The sequence below is a fragment of the Salmo trutta genome, chromosome 39, assembly GCF_901001165.1.
Source record: "Salmo trutta chromosome 39, fSalTru1.1, whole genome shotgun sequence".
Lineage (NCBI taxonomy): Eukaryota > Metazoa > Chordata > Actinopteri > Salmoniformes > Salmonidae > Salmo > Salmo trutta.
In genome coordinates this window covers 11,957,740-11,981,066 of record NC_042995.1, presented here as the reverse complement: position 1 = coordinate 11,981,066, position 23,327 = coordinate 11,957,740, and the positions used below count along the sequence as shown (strand labels likewise).

The window sequence follows — 23,327 nt, the reverse complement described above, 5'->3', positions numbered from 1 at the left end:
TTTCATGGCCACTGGTACATTGCGGGGTGCACACTGGACAGGCTGGATTGCTGCGTCCAACTCAAAGTGGATTTCGCCGGGAACTGACTCGACCGGTGCATTGAAGACATCATGGTACTTGCTTAGGAGTGTCTCCTTGCTCAGGGGCCCAGCCTGGACATTGTCTATAATGTTAAGATCAGCTGGGATGGTGAAGTTAATAAGTCCAAGGCGCTCGCATGTAGAACCTGACAGTAATGGCTGTTGACTAGCCTCAACTATTTCAAACTCAAGGGTGTGTTTCTGGCCACGTAAAACACACTCTGTCACAAACAGGCCTAAAGAGGTCATGAACTGTCCTGAAAACACAGTTTCAGCTTGGTGCTACTCTGTGTGAGTTTGTCTCTGGGTGCGAGCCTCCTTTTGTCTTTAAGGCTCATGACGTTACATGTGGCCCCTGAATCTAGCTGGCATTGCTGTGGTTTATTATTAAGTAGCAAAGTGACAAACCACTTTTGTCCTTTTGCCCTCACTGCCCCTATGCACTCGCTAGCATATACATCCTCTGTGCTGTTGTTCCCTTCATCTGTGTTTGTTTCAATGGAGTGCACTTTACCCTCCTTTCTCTTGCTTTTCATGCAGACCCTTGCGAAGTGATTAGCTGTACCACAGGATTTGCAAATTTTTCCATAGGCTGGGCAGTATTCTTTTCCTCGTCCATGAGAAATGCCACAATATCTGCACGTATTGGGGTTGTCTGCTGCAGAGCTGGCTGTAGTATTAGCATTAGCTGTGGCAAAGGGGAATTTCTTTACTGGCTGCCTGAATGTAACATTGACATTGTCCATATGTTGTCTTTCTAGTTCCATGGACCTTATCCGTATATCAGTAAGCTCTGCTGCACGGCATGTCTCCACTGCCAAGACCAGCGTCAGGTCACGTTCTCTCAGCAAACGTCTGCGGGTGCCCTCATCAGTTATGCCAAGCACTATCTTATCTCTGATCAGTTCATCTCTTAAAGCACCATAGTCACATGTAGCTGCCTTTTCCCTTAGCCTAGTGACAAAGCTGTCAATGGACTCCCCGTCCTCCTGTTTGCAACAACCGAAAACATAACGCTCGTAGATAACGTTCTTTGCTGGCTTGAAGTAATGTTCAAGAGCATCAAGAATAGCTGTAGCGTTACCTTGCTGAGCTGCTGTTAGGTTCAGGTTGTGTTTGTATACGTGTCGGCATTCTGTTCCCATTATAGTCCTCAAAGTGGCAGCCACTACCTCATCGTCCTTTTCCTGAAGTCCCGTTGCTAGTGCATAGTCCTCCCATTCACCTCTAAACTTATCCCAGTTTGTGCTCCAGTCTCCGCTAAGCTTCATAACGGCGGGAGGGGGAATGTTCGCTGCCATGTCTAACCGGTGCTAACAACACTGAAGCTAACTAGCAAACTCACTCTAGCTAAGGACAATTCCGGCGTCCGGCGAAGTTTTACTCAAATAAGCATTTTTCAGGGGGTAAACCAGAACAGGTGGCTCTAATTTGCGGAAAGCATGGTTAGTTATCCGACTCTGACACCATGTTTGAATGTTAAATGACGAGACAGGCATTGATGCGAGTAACCAGTCTTGTTCAGTATTGTAATGACCTGACTAGATCATGAAGGAACAATTGTCCAGACAAAGGATGGAGTTAACGAATGGACGGTTTACTAACCCAACTTAACACAGGCTACTGTTTGGCCGTAGCCCACGCCAAATAAAATGAAAGGTACACTACAAACCAACCGTGACCTTCTCTTGTGAAGCCCAGACGTAAGAGAGAGAACAATGGCTAAACCCGGTCTTAACTTCCAATGCTCCATCCCCCTGCCCAACCCCCCTTCACGCCACTCCGCCAACCACCAGGCTGCCCGGTATCCGAACATTCCAGGCATTCCTGTGATTGGCAGATAGCAGGTTGATTGGCATGACCCCGCGAACACTGGTAAGTACGACACAACCCACTAATAGCCTAACACATAACCCACAACTGTCTGTGCGGGTCGCTACACAGCCCCCCCACCACAAAGTCCCTCGTCCCGAGGGAACAAACAAAGTCTCTGAAGCGACCCGGAGGTCTCCTTTGCCTGCGTGGCCGTGATGGTCGCAGAGTGTCCAGATGTGAAACAGGGGGCTCCATCCGTGGCAGGGGGCTGCCCCTCTGGGACCCAGGGGATGAAGGAAGGGATATGGGAGACAAGGAAGCGGGAACGGGGAATACAGTCCGTGGCACCGGGGAACCACGCGGTGACACAGGGAGGGAGACAGGGGGAGTAGGCCGTCTGGAGCCTTGTCGACGGCACCTGGGGGTGGGTGCCTGGAGAATGTCCTTGCCAGAGAGGGGAATTGTGGGGGTCCCTGGGGTTTGGGGAGAAGCGGCCCCTCTGTATGGGGCTAACCTGTCCCGGTGCAGTGCCACCTTTCTCCCCCTGGAAGGAATGCTGCAGGGCCCCACCCAGTGACTGTCCAACTTGGGGCATCTGCCTTTTTTCCTTAGGGGGCTGTAGACCCAGACCAGCTCCCCAGCCACAAAGTGCCTTCCTCGGGTGTGCACGTCATAGTTCCTCTTCTGCCTCACACCTGCATTCACCAGCTGCTCTCTGGCGAAGTTGTGGGCTGTCTCCAGGCAGTCCTGGAGTCTCCAGGCATACTCCGGCCCCGGGGGAACATGAGGACCTCACCTGTGCCTCTACCCACTGTAGCACTGGCTGTAGGTCTGTGTCCCGTCCCTGCTGCTGCCCCCATTCAGCCACGTCGACAGTCTGCAGCTCACAGCAGACAGGACCGCTCACCCGACACACTGTGGCACAGACCCCCTCCTCTACACTCAGCGCTCTCTCCCGTCCCTCTCTCCGTTCACAGTGACGGCAGCCATCTGCAGTACAGGGCCGACGGGACATGGCGTCGGCGTTGGAGTGGCGTGCCCCTGCCCCTCTGGGACCCAGGGGATGAAGGAAGGGATATGGGAGACAAGGAAGCGGGAACGGGGAATACAAGGAGGTGCAAGGGTCCTGCACAGCCGCCACCCACACGGGATGACGCACAGTCCTGCCCCCTACTGTCAGAGTCATTATTCCCTTCCCTTTCATGGGTGCCAGCTCACCTGTGACTGTGCGGAGCTGCACAGTTGTGGGCTCACACTGAATCCAACCCGGTACAATATCTGGCCTCACCAGGGTTACTGTGGACCCAGTGTCCACCAGGGCAGAGCAGGGCACCCCCTCCACAGTGACAGGGACATGACAAAAGTCCCCAACACAGGTCCGGCCCACCACAACAACAGGCTCCGTCCGCTTGCCCACGTCTGCTTCTGGGGGAAGTGGAGCCTTGCTTCCCCGTCTGGGCCGGTGGGCTTCTCCTGAAGAAGATGGTGGTGGTTGGGATAGAAAGCCAGGGGTCCGCACTACCCGGTCAATGCGGACCCCGAGCCGTTTCCCTGAGCTCCGGGGGACTTGGGGCAATCTCGGCGCAGATGGCCTGTCTGGCCACAACCCCAGCAGACAAGGGGACCACGGCGTGTGTTTCGTTCCACCTGTAGCGACACAGCACGAATGAGTTCTGTCATATCAGCCACGCATGCAGGCTTTTCCGGCTCTGGGCTGCTCTGCCCCCCAGCTCTCCCAGAGGGTCTGCCTCCCTGCGCCCCCACCAAAGACCCAGCTGAAGCCCCAGCCCACACCAGCTCCCTTTCCAAAGCCATCTCTAAGGCTATCTGCAATGACTCAGGATGAGCCAGCTGGGTCTCTATGCGCAGCTCCGTAGGAGAAAGCGCCTGTATGAACTGGTCCCGTGCTAGCTCGCTCTGCACGTAGGGGGGCATGTGAGCATATGCCCGCCGAGAGAGGCTCTCAATGTCATTAGCTAGCACCCGTAGAGGCTCTCCAGGCTGCCTGCGTCTATTACTCAGTTCGGAGCGCAGCAGCCCGGGCTGTACACACTGTCCATAGCGCCTCCTCAGTGCTCCCACTAAGGCACCATAATCGCGTCTGTCCTCGGGGCTAATCAATATCAAACAGGCCAGAGCATCATCCGTCAGGCATAAAGCCAACTGCAGTGCCCTATCTTCATTCGACCACCCCCTAAAATGAGCTAACAGTTCAAACTGAGCATGAAAAGCTTCCCAATCCGCCTTACCGGAATACTTTGGGGTCTTAACGGATACGGACGCAGCCGGGGGCTGGGCGCCGCCATGTTTGTTTACATCCTAAGCCCCAGATTCCTCGTCCCGCCGCGTCGACGTCACCCCTTCGGTCCGCCCACCAGAATCCGCGCGAAACACATTAGACGAAGCACTCATGCCCGCTTCAGCCGCCATCACTCTAACGTCCTCCCTCAAGCGGCCTCTGGGATCCGACGCCCTGGCGATCTCCTCAGCCAGATCCTCCGACGTCCATGCACACGCACCTCCTTGGCCATAATCGTCCCCTACCTCCACCTTCACTTTTGGATTCCCTTGAAGCATTTTCAACCCCGTTCTCACCTACGTTAGCTAGCCACCGAAGTCAGCTAGCTGGCTAACTTTTATACACGTTTTTACTTCTGACACCAGTGTAATGACCTGACTAGATCATGAAGGAACAATTGTCCAGACAAAGGATGGAGTTAACGAATGGACGGTTTATTAACCCAACTTAACACAGGCTACTGTTTGGCCGTAGCCCACGCCAAATAAATGAAAGGTACACTACAAACCAACCGTGACCTTCTCTTGTGAAGACCAGACGTAAGAGAGAGAACAATGGCTAAACCCGGTCTTAACTTCCAATGCTCCATCCCCCTGCCCAACCCCCCTTCACGCCACTCCGCCAACCACCAGGCTGCCCGGTATCAGAACATTCCAGGCATTCCCGTGATTGGCAGATAGCAGGTTGATTGGCATGACCCCGCAAACACTGGTAAGTACGACACAACCCACTAATAGCCTAACACATAACCCACAACTGTCTGTGCGGGTCGCTACAGTATATTGCAATACATCCGGGTATTTCAAGCACACCGGTAAAAACACTGGAGTTGCAGTAATTAACATTTACCAACAGATGGCATCACTGTGCCATCTTACACCCATAACAGAAACTCTGCCTGGATACTTGCATGCTAGCTAGCTAACGTTAACACTAACTTAGTTGCTAGCTAACTAGTTAATTAGATAGGAAAGCAGGGCTAACATATATGATAGTTGTACTGTTAGCTAGCTTACTGTATCGGTCTAGCTAACTATGGTTAGCTATGTTTTCTGGTAACCAGTGTGGAGTCATTGTTTTTTGACAGACATTTTTTTAAATTAACTAGCTAGAGTCCAACATCAACGTTACTCTCTGGGTACCTACCGTGAAGCTGGTTGGTTTGCTAACTAACTGTAGTATGGGTTAGCTATCTAGCTAGCTAAGAACGTTAGCTCACAGGAGAGAGGGCGTTAATATGTTACAAATAAGACAGGAGAATGAGTGCAAAATGCATTGACCAAAATTAACTAGCTAAGAAGCCTGTCAAACTGTAGTTCAAACTTGCTCTCAGTGTATTCATTACTACAATTTGTTTACTATTTACCTTTTATTAACTTTTTTTCAGAAAAATAAAAAGTGAAGATCATAATTATACATTCACAACTGATCACTGCCTGCTCTTCAACCGATCACTGCCTGCACCTGCCCGCCCGTCCAGCATCACTACTCTGGGCGGTTCTGACTTAGAGTATGTGGACAACTACAAATACCTAGGTATCTGGTTAGACTGTAAACTCTCCTTCCAGACTCACATTAAGCATCTCCAAACCAAAATTAAATCTAGAAAACTGACCATCCTACCAAATCCTTGACTTTGGCGATGTCATTTACAAAATAGCCTCCAACACTCTACTCAACAGTGCCATCCATTTTGTTACCAAAGCCCCATATACTACCCACCACTGCGACCTGTACACTCTCGTTGGCTGGCCATTGCTTCATACTCGTTGCCAAACCCACTGGCTCCAGGTCATCTACAAGTCTCTGCTAGGTAAAGCCCCGCCTTATCTCAGCTCACTGTTCACCATAGCAGCACCCACCCGTAGCACGCGCTCCATATCTCACTAGTCACCCCCAAAGCCAATTCCTCCTTTGGCCGACTTTCCTTCCAGTTCTCTGCTGCCAATGACTGGAAAGAACTGCAAAAATCACTGAAGCTGGAGACTCATATCTCCCTCACTAGCTTTAAGCACCAGCTGTCAGAGCAGCTCACAGATCACTATACCTGTACATAGCCCATCTGTAAACAGCCCATCCAACTACCTCATCCCCATACTGTATCTTGCTCCTTTGCTCCTTTGCACCCCAGTATCTCTACTTCATTCATCTTCTGCACATCTACCATTCCACTGTTTAATTGCTATATTGTAATTACTTCGCCACCATGGCCTATTTATTGCCTTACCTCCCTTATCTTGCCTCATTTGCACTCACAGTATATAGATTTTTCTTTTTTCTACTGTATTATTGACTGTATGTTTGTTTATTCCATGTGTAACTCTGTGTTGTTGTATGTGTTGAACTGCTGTGCTTTATCTTGGCCAGGTCGCAGTTGTAAATGAGAACTTGTTCTCAACTAGCCTACCTGGTTAAATAAAGATGAAATAAATACAATTAAAATAAGTAACTTCCAGGGTTTCAAACAGTCTCTTGACACAGATTTCAAGGTTAAGCAAAATTGGTGGTAAGGACACAAAGGACTGTGCCCACAAGGTCATGGACAGGTATGTCATATCTTTATAATGGATTCAGTAAGAAAGTAATTTTAAAGGTATCGTTAGTGATACAAACTGTCTGCAACAAAGACAGTAAATCCAAGAGCCTAATCTCCTCAGCTGTTTGAAAGTGTTCAATTCACAAAGAACATCCTACGTGTGCTTGACTTTCAGGCTCTTTACCAACGGCCTGATGTCCTTGTTCAACTTCAACGGCCATCACGCAAAGCAGGGATTAAGAAACACAACTGTGTACTCTGTTGTCAACGGTACCTACAAACATGTCATTATTCTGTAGTACATTTTGTATTAATAACTGGGTGGTTTGAGCCCTGAAAGCTGATTGGCTAACAGCCATGGTATATTTAAGCAATAATACATGAGAGCCCATGTGTTATGATGACATTTATTATGGCTGTGATTGTCATAGCCATAAAAGCAAAGTCCTCTGGTTTTTGTGGTACTGTAAGCACACAATACATGGTTACAGTCTGTATCCAGGCACGCTGAGTTGCGTTGTGCATAAGAAAGGCCTTTACTACACCCTCCCATTGCTTAAAGGGTCACTAAGGTCACACAATCAAAATGACCTGCTCTGTCTGTTTTAATAGGCTAGATTCTTATTTTGTCTTCTAAACCAATTATTCATTTGAATGGTGGTAATTTGTGTGGTCCCTTTCTGAGAAGAATGGTTTAGGAGCTTGGCAATTTTGAATGAGGTGATCATGTGACCTCAATGGCCTTTTAACCTATTGACTCGCAAGTTCTAAAAATGTATAAAGGTCTGCCCAACTTGACATTTTCTCAAATTCAGTTTTTATTTATTTTGCTATGCTTTAGCCCTAATAAATGCTTTACCATATTTTTTTCTTCGTTAGACTCTAGTATGTCATTATGCTGGTTTTGTTCAGCTTTCTGCCCTGTTATCAATTAGTCCTTATTATTACTTCATTTCATCACACAGCCTACTGGTCCTGCATTTAAATTCAGTCAAGCATTCTCTTGAATAATTAGCCTACAGTATAGAATGGCCTAAATAATAATAATAATAAAGGCTTTATCATTTTTTAAATTAGTACAGATCAACTCTCTGGAACAGCTGTCATTTATTTTGTGTTGTTTACACTGTTCCAAGCAATCAGAAAAAAATATATATATAGCAGAATACAGCACTTGTTTGGCACATGTACGCAGCGCTGGCTCCTTCCTCTTTCTATGAGCTCAAGCCAAATGTCTTCCATACGTCTGATATTGACTTTGTCTCCTGAGCGACCAGTCGGCTAAACATTCCCCCATTTCAAGTAAAAACATTTGACTTGCGATCTCCGCATACTGACAAATATATAAGTGTTCAGTGTTCAGTTTACCAATAAATGTGATTATAATGGTCTATTAGGGAGGAGTGAAAGAGACAACTTGCGCCATTCAAACAGGCCCTCTTCTTTTCTACACTGCGTGCAAGTTTGAGCCCGGCCCTAATCAATTGTCAGCCCCTGAGAAGGACAACTTTAACCAAACGTATCTTGTAAATTGCATTTTGTCTTTGATAGACACGGAGAAGCAAACACATTTATCCACTTATAAATTATTCTGAATAAATGTAATAAATGACCATTATTACTGCACAACACAAAATAGCGATAAACCGGTGGTTTGAGCCCTGAATGCTGATTTAGGTGCCGTTACCCATCGCGCCACAAAAGCCGCGGCCCTTGCGAGTGACGTCACTGATTGAAACGCTATTAGCGCGTACCACCGCTAACTAACTACGGTTACAGCAGCAAAATATATCTATAATTTTGATGGATAAGTATTCAATTAATATAATTGTCCATCAAAATTATAGATATATTTACTATATTTACATATACTTAACAGTATTTTGTCTTATCACTGTACTAGATAGCATTCTTTAACTGAATGTTTTGTGCAAATACTGGAGTAATGTAATGAGTAGTGTGATTGACCATTTTTTGGTTACTGCGTCCATCTGTATAAGCTACAAGTACATTTAAATGATGTTCTTTGCAAGTCCTTAAAACAACGACCTGAAAAATACTAATTTTCAACTTTCAACCGTAGAAGGACGTCTTTTCAATGACATGAAAAATGCGTATTTTTAACGACATGAAAATACATCTTTTCAACTTTCACTTTCAACCAAAACCAAACGGGCATAGTCCTCTTTTCAACGTCTTTTTAAAGACAGTTTGCTGGGTGGGCAGCTTGCTCCGATTCTGAATAAATTTGTGTCCGTTTCTTTCTAGCTGGCAAAATAAGTGAGCTAGACTATGTTTGATCCCGCCATGTGTCGATAACATCGTTTGTTTGTCACTGGTATGGGCTAAATATCCTAAACCTAGACAGTAATAGCAGCAAGCTAAAACCAGGGAGAGGGGAGATAATTCAGGTTCTGTTTCATCTGCTGCTGGCTTGATAATGTTCACTCAAATACGTTTTTCCATACATTAAATGAGATTTGTATTCTCTAAAGATTGTAATTGTGTTCATATTTGATTAATATTTTAGAAAAATCCTCACAGCCGTTTTCCAGACCAAAATGTGAACTACAACTTGGTACGCACCATTTTACTATGTACAGTAGGCAGTAAACTAACCAGGTGTCATCAAAATTACGAGCTTGTGTTAGTGGTTTATATATGCGGGGAGCATAAATTGTACACGCGTAAACGAATAAATAATGGTTCAAGTTAGAACCCATGTATATTAGTTAATATACTGCACCAACTACATAAATATATGATCGGATCCATTGTCTTCTATTTGGAATTTAAAACGCAGACAGCGGGCGCCGCCATTTTACCAGCTCGTCATACTTTTTTTAAATACACAAAACCAATAACATTAAACGAACTCAGAAATCTCAAATAAATTGAATATTTTTAAATTACCTTGACGAAATGGTGTACATTAAGTCAAACAAACCCAAAATCTGAAGCTATATGACTTGTAAAATCATTTTCATCACGACACAAATTTAACATAAGAAACCTGGCAATCCCTTGACGGATTTGTAACCTATCATGGTATGACATGTTCTTTCGATTTTAGATAGTTTAAACGTGCTATTACCTTATTTTTTGGGCCTTATTTCTATAACAGCATATTGGATGACTATAATTCATATTCCATTCACCCAGCTCAATGTAACATCGATAGGTTTAGGCTACTACATGATACTCTAATTTTCCCTATACCCATCAAGAGGTTGCTACAACCTAGCCTATGTATGAAAGTTTACAACGTAGGTGCACAGGTTGAGAGAAATATGAGTAATCAAGGTGACATTGACACATTCAATACCACCTTGCACACTCTTGCCTGTATCTATCTGATCTAGGGTGTAATCATTAGTCCAACAGTTGCAAACAAGAGTTTCTATTGGACAAATTCCGATATGTTTATCTTCGTTTCGTTTGGTTCCATTTAAGGAACGTTTTTCAACAGAATCGGCGGAATGAATACACCCCTGATCACATACAAACACAGTTCACTTTCAAAGCAGCCACATACAAACAGCAGATCCTGGACTATCCATTCACTTCAGTCAGTCTGTCTCATCTTCCAATGTCAGGAATCCATTACATTGAATGAGCAGGTCCTGGATGAGAGCGCGTGAGTGATTTACATTGTTTTTCCTTCTGCGTGCGGCACAAGCTCTTCCATGTAATAGCATGAATATAAAACGTTAATAACTTTAGCTGTGATTTGTGGGGGAGTGGGGGGAAATCAGTCTTTAAGACAATTCATGGACAAATTCCATTGATATGTTTGGCACAAAGGTGATAACGAAACTGTCTTTTTTTTTAATTTTGAAAATGTCCTTCTCTATGGTGGCGTCTATTGGAATTATCTTTCTGGAAAGGTGACATCCTATGACGGTGCCACGTTGAACATCACTGAGCTCTTCAGTAAGGCCATTCTACTGCCAATGTTTGTCTATGGAGATTGCATGGGTGTGTACCTCGATTTTATACACCTGTCAGCAATGGGTGTGGCTAGAATAGCTGAATCCACTCATTTGAAGGGGTGTCCACATACTTTTGGCAATGTAGTGTGTAAACGGGAACCTATAGACCTATTTCAATGTTGAAATACATTTAATTGTCAATCAAGTGAGTTCTGTTTTGCTACTTGTTGGCTACTGTCTGTAATGTGTCTCAATAGACACTGAGGTACCTCAAAACATTGGAAACACCTTAACACTGAGTTGCACCCCCTTTTCCCTCAGAACAGCCTCAGTTCATCAGGGCATGTACTCTACAAGGTGTCCACAGTGTTCTACAGGGATGCTGGCCCTTATTGACTCCAATGCTTCCCACACTTGTGTCAATTTGGCTGGTAGTTGGCTGAATTCACTGTCATGTTCATGGAACCATTCCTGGACAATCCCAGCCTTGTGGCGTGGGGCATTATCCTGCTGGAACAAAAAACAATATTGCAGATGGATAAACTGCTGCCATGAAGGGATGCACCTGATTGGCAATGATGTTTAGGTATCCTGTGGCATTCAAACGTTGCTCCACTTTTATCAAGGGGCCCAATATGTGCCATGAAAACACACTCCACACCTGATATTTTCAGGTCTCTCCAGAGATGTTCAATCGGTGTTGAAGTCTGGGCTCTGGCTGGGCCACTCAATGACATTGAGACTTGTTCTGAAGCCACTCCTGTGTTGTCCTGTTGGAAGGTGATCCTTCGCTCCAGTTGGAGGTCCTGAGCGCTCAGGAGCAGGTTTTCATCAAGGATCTCTGTACTTTTCTCTGTTCATCTTTCCCTTGATCCTGACTAGTCTCCCAGTCCCTGCCGCTGAAAAACATCCCCACAGCATGATGCTGCTTCCACCACGCTTCACCGAAGTGATGGTGCCAGGTTTCCTCCAGACGTGAAGCTTGGCATTCAGGCCAAAGAGTTCAATCTTGGTTTCTTCAGACCAGAGAATCTTGTTTCTCATGGTCAGAGTCCTTTAGGTGCCTTTTGGCAAACTCCAAGCGGGCTGTCATGTGCTTTTTACTGAGGAGTGGCTTCCATCTGGCCACTCTACCATAAAGGCCTGATTGGTGGAGTGCTGCAGAGATGGTTGTCCTTCTGGAAGGTTCTCCCATCTCCACAGAAGAACTCTGGAGGTCTGTCAGAGTGGTTCTTGGTCACCTCCCTGACAAAGGTCCTTCTCCCCCAATATCTTAGTTTGGCCGGGCGGCCAGCTCAGCCATAAACTTGATACTTGTAACCTCACTTTTGAGAAAATGTCCTTTGAATGTTTTGGTACCTACTGGAGAGCTCATCTTTGCTTACACCCATTCAGCATTGTTCACACCCTCTTAAGCTTTAGCCCCACAGCTAAATGGCTAACATTGGCTAGCTTGCTAGCTACTTCCAGACACAAATGAGAGGACACCCAACTGACCATTTTACTCCCCCTAGCAGAGCTGGTTAGGCTGTTGTCATGTTATACTGAGCGTTGATGACTAACTGTGCCGCTGGCAACAATTTATTTACGCTTTTTTGCAGACATTTACTGAGACCGGCCATATTCAACTGTGTTGAGCGTTCATAAATTCATCAGTTATTCTGCACTATGGCATACTCAGACTGAAATTACAAATGCAACTGAAATGGTTACTTGCATAGTGGAGTCTTTTGTTAAGACATGCAGCTAGCTAGGTAAACAATTAACCATAATCCCAACTCATGACATTACTACCCTTCATGAATCTGCAGGTAGCTAACCAACCAGGTTTAATGTTAGCTAGCTAACATTAGGCTATAACTAGCAAAGCAAATGGCTCTGAGATACGAATAATAAGATTATACACGTAATGTAAGTTAGCGAGCCAGCCAGCTAACGTTAGCTAGATAGCTAACAGTACACTTTAGCTTGAAATGAAACCACTGTCAAAATTAGAAATGTGTAATATCTGAAAGTCTAGCTAGCTACATTATCTTACCCGTATACATCATGGATGGATGCGTCTCACTGTCACAGATGCCATGTTTGCCCTTAGTTTGAAGATGTAGTCCAGAGACGTGTTTTCTCCATCTCCTTTGCTATCATACTCTAATTCCTCTGATTTCAAAACTCAGTCCTCCAGAAAAGTGGAGAGCAACACTTACGCAGAAGTACTACGCAATACTTTTTTTAAATAAATGTGTCAGACAGGATTACCTACACATACTGACCAGCTCAAATAGACAGAAGCGTGCTATATGGCAGACCAATACAAACTCATCTCTAGGCATGTCCAGCCCACTTATTATCTCAGCCAATCATGGCTAGCGGGAAGGTTGCTGGCTTTTTCTGTGGCTAAACCAACTAGTCTCGCAATTTAAACAAATGTATTTGTATTTACAGATGGCACATCACATTAGACTATACTAAAACAATTTTTTAGCATGGCTGTGCTGCAGTCATAGGTAAGAGTACCATAGATCAGCAAAGCCATGCAACAAAAAAAAAAGTTGTCCAAAACCTCTAGTGAACATTTGCTTTTATACAATGGGTTACCAATTAAATAAAAAAACAGGTCAAACAGTGCAGCTAGAATAACAGCAAAGTAGCTGCATCTGCATTTGTTTAAGCTGTTTTGGATTTCGCATGGCATAGAAAATGTGCTCTCTGGTCAGGACACTGTTCAGAGAAGCTAGTCAGGACACTGTTCAGAGAAGCTAGCCATCTACACAGCAAACACAATTATTTCAAACTGACGCTGGTAACACAGCAAACTAGCTGCATTTCATGTCGTTTTACCTGTTTTTCTATCAACATTTCTTTGTATATATCCATAAAATCACGCCGATTCATGATTTTGATTGGCTGAGAAAAGATGTCCGTTCATTCTATTGGATAGGTTGCCAGAAACTCGATCCAGTCAAAGTATTATTATTCTGTATCTACGGATGCGACCAAGTCGTTTCTTATCGCTTGCTAGCTAGCCAACTACGGCTAACAGTCAAGTGAAACCGTGTAGCTAGAATAACAGCCAAGTAGCTGCATTTAATTTATTTTTACTTGTTTTTCTATTGGGTTACCAATAGAAAAACAAGGAGTAAGGCATATATATGCTGACAACTGATCATCACACCATCTCTATCTCATACATGCTGTGTCTACTAGCTCATTCCCACAGAAAATTACAGAGGGAAGCAGTACCATCCAGTCAACCATCAGACTACATAGTTTCAACAAGAGAAACCTAAGAGGATATTCAACACTAAGGGCCAATCCAAGGACATCTCAATATCTTTGCAGTAGAAGCTAACAAAACACACCAAAACTGACAAGATGCACACTGATCAGTAAAGAGAGGCTAACATTCTGTAATGCTCCTTTTCCTCTGCACAGTTCTCTCACAGTGAGAAACAATAGGATTACAGTAGTGTTCTACACTTTCTTCATTTGATCCAATTCACTTACCACTTCTTTAATGAGAATTAAGTGATGGAGTGACTTTAATCTTTGCTGGTCTGAGAGAACTGATGAAGCTTCTCTCCTTTTGTTACCAAAAAGGGATACTTTAAAATGGGTCCATTGCCAATCCACCGAAAACGTAAGATTTTAATCTGCAAAAGTCTTGGCTTGTGTGTATCCGTTGGTGTGCTTCTCTCCTGTGTGTGTTTTCTGATGAACTGTCAGAGCACTTGATGTTGTGAAGCATTTACCACAGTCAGAACAAGAGTAAGGCTTCTCTCCCCGTATGTGTACGATGGTGTGTTTCTAAGTTTCCCAGTCGATAGTAACTCCCCCACAGTCAGAGCAGGAGTATGGCTTCTCTCCTGTGTGCACTCCCTGATGAACTGTCAGAGCACTTGATGTTGTAAAACTCTTCCCACATTCAAAGCAGGAGTAAGGCTTCTCTCCTGTGTGTATACGTTGGTGTTTCTTTAAGCTGCTGTGTCGAGAAATTCTTTCCACAGTCAGAGCAGAAGTAAGGCTTCTCTCCTGTGTGTATACGTTGGTGTGATTTCAAGCTGTCCTGTAGAGAGAAACTCATCCCACATTCAGTGCAGGAGTAAGGCTTCTCTCCTGTGTGTATACATTGGTGTTCCTTTAAGCTGTTGTGTTGAGAGAAGCTCTGCCCAGAGTCAGAGCAAGAGTAAGGCTTCTCTCCTGTATGTATTCGTTGGTGACTATTTAACTTATCCAATTGGGAGAAACTCTTTTCACAGTCCGAGCAGGAATAAGGCTTTTCTCCTGTATGTAAACTTTGGTGTATTTTTAAGTTGCTCCGTTGAGAGAACCTCTTCCCACAGTCAGAGCAAGAGTAAGGCTTTTCTCCTGTATGTATACATGCATGTGCTTTTAAGGTATCTAATAGGGAGAAACTCTTCCCACAGTCAGAGCAGAAGTAAGGCTTCTCTCCTGTTTGTACATGTTGGTGTCTTTTTAAGTGGCTCCGTCGAGAGAATCTCCCCCCACAGTCAGAGCAGGAGTAAGGCTTCTCTCCTGTGTGCACTCTGATGAACTGTCAGAGAATGTGATGTTGTGAATCTTTTCCCACAGTCAGTACAGGAATACAGATTCTCTCCTGTGTGTATTTTTAGGTGTATTTTTTTAGCTTTGATAGAAATGGGAAAATCTCCTCACAATGTGGGCAGTGGTGAGACCTCTTAGCTCTGATCTTCCTGCTGTTGCTCTCTGGATGTAGAGAATGTCTCAACATGACCTGTGTGAACAGCAGCAGAAGAAGAAAAAAAGTCAGTGGTACAAAATATTATGAACACCTGCTCTTTCCATGACAGATTGACCAGGTGACAGCTATGATCCCTTATTGATGTCACTTGTTAAATCCACTTCATATCGGTGTACATGAAGGGAAGGAGATAGGTTAAAGAAAGATTTTTAAGGCTTGAGATCATTTGGATCGAATGTCTGCCATTTAGAGGGTGAATGGGCAAGAAAACAGATTTAAGTGCCTTTGAACAGGGTATGATCATAGGTGCCAGGTGCACCGGTTTGTGTCTAGAACTGTAATGCTGCTGGGTTTTTCATGCTGAACATTTTCCCTTATGTATCAAGAACAGTCCACCAACCAAAGTACATCCATCAAACTTGACAACTGTGGGAAGCTTTTGAGTCAACATGGGCCAGCCTCTCTGTGGAATACTTTCAATGACTGGAACGAATTGCAAAAATTGCTGAAGCTGGATTCTTATATTTCCCTCACTAACTTTAAACATCAGCTATCTGATCAGCAGCTAACCGATCGCTGCAGCTGTACATAGCCCATCTGTAAATAGCCCACGCAATCTACCTACCTCATCCCCATATTGTTTTTATTTACTTTTCTGCTCTTTTGCACACCAGTATTTCTACTTGCACATCATCATCTGCTCATTTATCACGCCAGTGTTAATTTGCTAAATTGTAATTACTTCGCTACTATGGCCTATATATTTGTCTTACCTCCTCACACCATTTGCACACACTGTATATAGACTTTATTTTTTTCTATTGTGCTGACTGTACGCTTGTTTATTCCATGTGTAACTCTGTGTTGTTGTTTGTGTCGCACTGCTTTGCTTTATCTTGGCCAGTTCGCAGTTGTAAATGAAAACTTGTTCTCAACTACCCTACCTGGTTAAATAAAGGTGAAATAAAAATACATTTCAAAAAACACCTTGCACAGTCCATTAGGGCACCAAGAGTAGTCTGTTCTTTCCACCAATCGATGGGTCGAAAAAAATGTAACATTATTTCTCCATATATAGACACGTGTTTTAATCAAATCAACCATATGCACTGAGCTTGTCTGATAGTTTAAGCGCAGTTTGATTAAATAATTAAGACACACAAATGGCTAGAGGGAGTTCGATCGCAATTGATACAATTGTGCTCAGACTTACAACAACAAAAAGACTAGCACCCATTGTCTCTCTCTCTTCCCTGCTGTAGCGACCACCACAGAACATCAACAGTGTTCATCACACTGTCCATATTGCTGAAGCTGCAACATAATTACAGACATTTCTGACTGAAAAGTTCTGTTGCTGAAATCCCTCATTTGTTAAGGAAAAACATCTATTGCCTCAACTTTTGCTCTCTTTGTGACCCATGTATACATCACATGCACCTGACCAATAGGGCCAAACCTACAGCATATCATAATCACATCAATAAATTGGTTATAACAAACTCAAAACACTGTAACAGCAAAATGGTTGCAGAGGACGTGACAAACTCGAAACGGGAGAATGTTTACTGGTTGCTCAGGAGGTAAAGGGGAAGTCAGATGTGTGGAATAAATGTGACTAGTTGTGGAAAATTCTGGAGATCAAGAAAAAGAAGGTAAGGAGCAAACACTGTGTGCATATTATGTGTGCCAAACAGGTGCTGTTAGATTACAAGAAAATGTTCTGACAATTTGGAACAATGTAAACAACACTAAATAAATTATAAGCATAACTGAGTCTGAAACGTTTGGTTAAGCCTTTATTACAGCATAGCAAAGATAAAAAAACAGCAGAATTTTTTAAATTGTTTATCCGGCATGTTGCGTGAGGCTTTGTGCTCACGGAATCAGTAGGCTATTAAAAACAAACAGGCAACACAAGCAGGATCGGTCTTATTTCTGCAGATATACACTACCGGTAAAAAGTTTCAGAACACCTACTCATTCGAGGGTTTCTTTATTTTTAATATTTTTCTACATTGTAGAATAATAGTGAAGACAAACTATGAAATAACACATACGGAATCATGTAGTAACCAAAAAGAAAAGTATTAAATCAAAATATATTTTATAGCCACCGTTTGACTCACGTTATTGGCTCAGACCACTGTTTTGGGAAACTAGTACCGGTAAGTTTCATTATGAAAAATTATCTAAACGGGCAAATTTATAAACGCGATGTGCTTTATCTATTACCTAGAGCACAAGTAGACTACAGCTGTTTAAAAAGTAACTTAGCAGAATGCTATCAAAATGCTAACAAGTACTAAGGAATCCTCATAGAGAATACTAAATGCTAATGAGCGCATTGCGAACATTTTGTACAGTTTCTGACAAACTATACAAATATACAAGTAACTCAAAAACACTACTCAGTTTGCTGCACCCCCAAACGAATATTAGCCTGCAGGGCTCTTGATCCAGGAGGGCATTCTCTGCTGTTACCAAGCGAATGCTTGATTTTAGAAGAAGCTAACCACTTAGCTAGGTAGCTAACTAGCTACTAAATTAGCAAACCAAATAGACAACTGCAGAGCATTTAACACATTGTAGACTGTTTACTTAACAGCTGTAAGATATCTAGCTGGCAAACATTTAGTTGTGAATTCCATACTGTAGTTAGATGGCGCATGCTGCACAACAGTAACTGACTCACAAGGCTCCGGTCTCTTCTCGTTGTGTGTTTGTCATCAAACACCACGTGACTGGGGGACTACCGTAAACTACATAATAATGTGACAGATGTAATGAAGAAAGGAATGTTCTTTATCTCCTCACGTTCTGCAAATTTACATTAGTAATTTAGCAGACGCTCAAATCCAGAGCAACTTACAGTAATGAGTGTATACATTAATACTTTTTTCGTACTGGTCCCCCATGGGAATCGAACCCACAACCCTGGCGATGAGAGAACCATGATAAGCCTTCCCTGTAGCTCAGTTGGTAGAGCATGGCGTTTGCAACGCCAGGGTTGTGGGTTCGATTCCCACGGGGGGCCAGCACAGAAAAAAAAAAATGTATGAAATGTATGCATTCACTACTGTAAGTCGCTCTGGATAAGAGCGTCTGCTAAATAACTAAAATGTAAAAAAAAATCTACCAACTGAGCAACACAGGAAAAACATCTACCTTCTCATTGAAACAGTTCATCATGAAAGAGTTCTACAGTAACTTTTCATACACAGTGAGAAGTTGGAATGAATAACAAACTTAGTTAGATAGAACCAGCTCTTACCATGAGAAACAGATTTCCCAATCTTCTCCTCCTCTTCTTCATCTTTAATGTTGACATTCAGCTCGTGTTTGACTGCGTTCTTCACTCACTCAGTTTGACACAAGAATAGAACCTTAAACCTTAACTAAACGTGATAATACCTTAACGTTTTATGACATGTTCTTTCGATATTAGAAAGTTTAAACGTGCTATTACATACCTGTAGCAATCAATTTGAAACGGAGACAAAAGTAATCGTCTCTACTGCACAATTCTGGCACTTTCTTAGTTATGAAGAATGATGCGCGCCTGACCGGAACTTCCTGTTCTCCCACTACAGCCACAGAGTTCCTAAACCAAGAGACGCAACAACGCGAGACTTGCGAGAACGCTTGGGAATCAGACCAAGCCGGGGTTTGAGAAGTTAAGGAAAGAAGTGAACAATTCTGATGCTTTTGCAGCGGCTAATGGGGATCCTAATAAATACCAAAAAGATTAGTAGGTTGATACTCTTCTTCCAACATCAGTAAAACCGATTGACTTTCCTCCTTCTTTCCATCTACACACGGTTTAGTGCTCCAAACACTCCAGGAATCTTCTGCATAAGAAGATGAACCTCATTGTCCGAGGAAACTCCAGATATAACACATTTTATACGACCTTTACATAACACCTTTATTAAACTCACCAGATCATTTTTTATCAATGAATGTCGACTTGATTAAGCAATAAGGCACAAGGGGGTATGGTATATGGGCAACATATCACGGTTAAGGGCTGTTCTTAAACACAACGCAACGCGGAGTGCCTGGCCATATACCACAAACCACAAGGATGCCTTATTGCTATTATAAACTGGTTACCAACGTAATTAGAACAGTAAAAAGGAATTTTTTGTCATACCCCTGGTATATGGTCTGATATATTACGGCTTTCAGCCAATCAGCATTCTGGGCTTGAATCAGGTTCATTATTGTAAATAAATACCCTTTGCACATGTGCATAACTATAGATAAATCCGAAAGGAGAGTTTGAGAGATGAAAGCTGGCAGAGGATCTCGAAATCTCTGAGCAAGAAACATTTGGATGAACATAAAAATGTATGGCAATTGTGCAGTTATTATGTGCCAGATTGTACAGCCGTTATAAATGACCTATTTGCGAGATTGACTTGTCATTTCAAAAGACATAGGCAACAGACTAAAATCTGGGTTTATGTTTCTAATTACATTTTGACATAGTTTGCTTCGATAAAGGCAGGTAGCCTGATAGACCTACATATCATTTCAGATAGTCTACAGTAGCCTAGACAAGATGTAGGCAAGATGTAAACTGAACGATTTAGCAGCTTGCTTACTTCAGATTTCCAGACTAATTTGTTCAACATGAATGCGAGGCAATTCCTCAATAAGAAGTGCTTGTTTCCCAATAGCCTGCTGGAATAGGCTACTGAGGGATGGGCTCATCATTTCAATCACTGAATTAAATATGAATATTAACTGAATATGCTTGTCAATGTAGTAGAGTGATGTTGTTCCCCTAGATTATGCACCAAGTTGCACGCAAGGACAGTTCAAGTAGGCCAGGGCAAGAGGGGATGTTAATAAGTTAATAACAATAATAATAATTCAATGTGTTTTCTTTATTTAATCACAGCAGCATAGTTAATGTTATTTTTCAGTGTACAAACATTTTTTGATATCTATATTGTAAATACACCTAATTGTAAAAGTTTGTATATTTTGGTTTGGTCCATCGCGGGTTATCCGTACTTACGGACCCTGTTATCGTTCTCTTTTGCCGGACCTTCAGCTAGCAAGGTATGTTGTCCTTGGCGCCGTAATTTGGCAATATAAAACTGTGGTAAAGTTACATAAAGTGCTGTTACGCAATTATATGTTTTGTTACAATGTGAACAATTATAAAGATTTATGTTAACTTTCACCAAGCTCGCTAATTAGGGTACCTATTGTAACTCGGGAGTATTTGGGACCGTGTTTGAGTGAGTTGCTATGTGGTCACGCAGGTGCCCGAGAGCTGTGACTGCACCGAGGGCTAACCTATTGTGTGTTGTCTCTTCGTGTGCAGGTATGTCTTTTATTTTGTTCCGAATATGTTGTATATAATTTTAACTGTATTGTACAGTGTGCTGATGGGCACTGAATGTATGTATGCAGTTCCCGCTCTTTTGCCGGACCTTCAGCTAGCAAGGTGCCCGAGAGCTGTGACTGCACCGAGGGCTAACCTATTGTGTGTTGTCTCTTCGTGTGCAGGACCAATAAACATGATTCAACCATCATAATTCCAGTTGTGGCAGTGTCCTGATTAAAAGTACACAACGCAGAACGAACCACGCTACATCAACAACAGACAGTGTTTTTTAACATTTATTTTACCTGTAGCCTAATCTGACTACTGTTACTGTCAATCTAATGCGTTCATAATAAAATGTTTAAAATTTCTGTTTGAAAAAGCCAGCCTTAGCTTTCCTAACTGACTGAGTATATTGGTTCCTGACTTCCCTGAAAAAGTTGCATATCGCGGTGGCTATTCGATGCTAATGCAGAACGCCACAGGATGTTTTTGTGCTGGTTAAGGGCAGTCAAGTCTGGGGTGAACCAAGGGCTATATCTGTTCTTAGTTCTATATTTTTTGAATGGCGCATGCTTATTTAAGATGGATAGGAAAGCACTTTTAAAGAGCAACCAGGCATCCTCTACTGACAGGATGAGGTTAATGACCTTCCAGGATACCCGGGCCAGGTCGATTAGAAAGGCCTGCTCGCTGAAGTGTTTTAGGGAGCGTTTGACAGTGATGAGAAGTGGTCGTTTAACCGCGGACCCATTACGCACGCAGGCAATGAGGAAATGATCGCTGAGACCCAGGTTGAAGACAGCAGAGGTGTATTTAGAGGGCAAATTGGTCAGGATGATACCTAAGAGGGTGCCCATGGTTACGGATTTAGAGTCGCACCTGGTAGGTTCCTTGATCATTTGTGTGAGTTTGAGGGCATCTAGCTTCGATTGTGGGACGGCCGGGGTGTTAAGCATGTCCCAGTTGAGATCACCTAACAGTACGAACTCTGAAGATAGATGAGGGGCAATCAATTCACATATGGTGTCCAGGGCACAGCTGGGGGCTGAAGGGGGTCTATAACAAGCGACAACGGTGAGAGACTTGTTTCTGGAAAGGTGGAATTTTAACATCAGCACTCCATTATTGGTCAGACCAACCATACCCAGGTACATGCTGATCAGCGTAATGTTTACATAGCAGGTTAAGAGAACTAACCTGGCAGGTTGGGATAATTAACCTAGCAGGTTGGGAGAATGAAGTTAAGATTAGGAAAATGGTTAGGATAATTAACGTGGCAGGTTAGGATAATGAGGTTAAGGTTAGGAAAAAGGTTAGGGTTTTGCTTAGATAAAATGCTAGTTGTCAAACAATCAACTGGTTGTGCAACAATCAAATCAGCCACACAAAACGGTCTTGAGTGGCAACAAATATTCTCAATTAGCTGATTCACTTTCCATATGCCACTTCTGTTGATCCTCCCACTTCAGTCAACACGCCCACTTTCAGACACAATCTATATATGCTGTTACCAAAGACTCTTGCTTATGGCTGGCTGAGCTAGCTAGATTTTTCTACCCAGAGACCACCAAAGAAAATCCTGATTGGATATTTTTTTTCTCTTAAGTGTTAACCCTTCTCTTTCCAGCAACAACTGAAGAGATTAAATCAGAAAATTAATACAATTATTGTTAAAACGAAATACAAATTAAAACGAAATTTTATTTTTAAAAATATATACATTTTTATCAAGCCTTAGCCCTCTCTGAAGGCCCTCATGGGTCCACACTAGTTAGATCTAGATTAAATAATCCTGACTTTAAATCTAGACTAGGACAAGTCTGAGACTATTTTAAACCATGTCTGAGAAAAGCCATTTCAGTTAGTACAATTTAAAAGTGGAATTTATTCTAGGATTAGGTTTAATCTGTGTCAGCAGAACTGCACCATAGAGTTTACTAGATGAATGAAGTGACGAACCATTCAGACCAGCCTTACTGATTGAACTTTCATAACTACATTTGTGCAGTTGGAAGTTCTTCATGGATGTGTAATGTCATAATTCAACATATCAATAGACTGGGTTATAATTTAGAGGTTTAATTCATGAATAGCATTTAAAGCTAGAACCTGGTTTTACCATGAATGAAAGATTTCCCAATGTTCTCCTCCTCTTCATCTTTAATGATGACATTCAGCTCCATTGTTTGACTGCAGTCTTCCAGTTTCACTGATACCAACTTTCGATCCTGCAGTGCAAACTGGGCTCCACTGTCACAATCAGGACCCAGTGACTGTAGGTTTATACTCAGTGTGGAAGGAGAGAGGCAGGCTGGGTTTGTCCTCACTGTTAATCTGTCAACTCTGGATAGGATCCCAGTCCGAAATAGAAGTCTGAGCTCAACCTCCTGGTCCTCCCCTGTTCATGCCACACCCCCTCCCATTGTTACTGTGTGTATGAACACATTTTGAACAATGGCTTCCTAAAATGCTGTGGTGCTTACTAACACAATAGCAAAGGTTGTGGTAGATGTGGATCAACACAGGTGAGTTCACAGCTCTTTCACTCTGAACAATGGAGGCATGGAAAGGGTAACACAAGCTTCCTCTCTGGTTCC

The 23,327-nt window shown here is 43.1% G+C and overlaps 1 protein-coding gene and 2 long non-coding RNA genes across 3 annotated transcripts; 1 reads left to right on the top strand and 2 right to left on the bottom strand.

Annotated features, from left to right (window-relative positions):
- The first annotated feature begins 6,573 nt into the window (after positions 1-6,573).
- Positions 6,574-7,598, top strand: LOC115179588 (uncharacterized). Its single transcript, XR_003872966.1, has 2 exons — positions 6,574-6,741; positions 6,907-7,598. It is a non-coding gene; the product is annotated as an uncharacterized LOC115179588 (long non-coding RNA).
- A 5,448-nt stretch (positions 7,599-13,046) lies between these two features.
- LOC115179248 (gastrula zinc finger protein XlCGF49.1-like) lies at positions 13,047-18,572 on the bottom strand. The gene is given in 3 exon segments (XM_029740636.1): positions 13,047-14,657; positions 14,659-15,215; positions 18,552-18,572. Coding segments are annotated over 3 exon segments (768 nt in total). The 3' UTR covers positions 13,047-14,467.
- A 132-nt stretch (positions 18,573-18,704) lies between these two features.
- Positions 18,705-19,460, bottom strand: LOC115179584 (uncharacterized). Its single transcript, XR_003872962.1, has 2 exons — positions 18,857-19,460; positions 18,705-18,745 (listed from the first exon to the last, which is right to left on the bottom strand). It is a non-coding gene; the product is annotated as an uncharacterized LOC115179584 (long non-coding RNA).
- Positions 19,461-23,327: the final 3,867 nt, after the last annotated feature.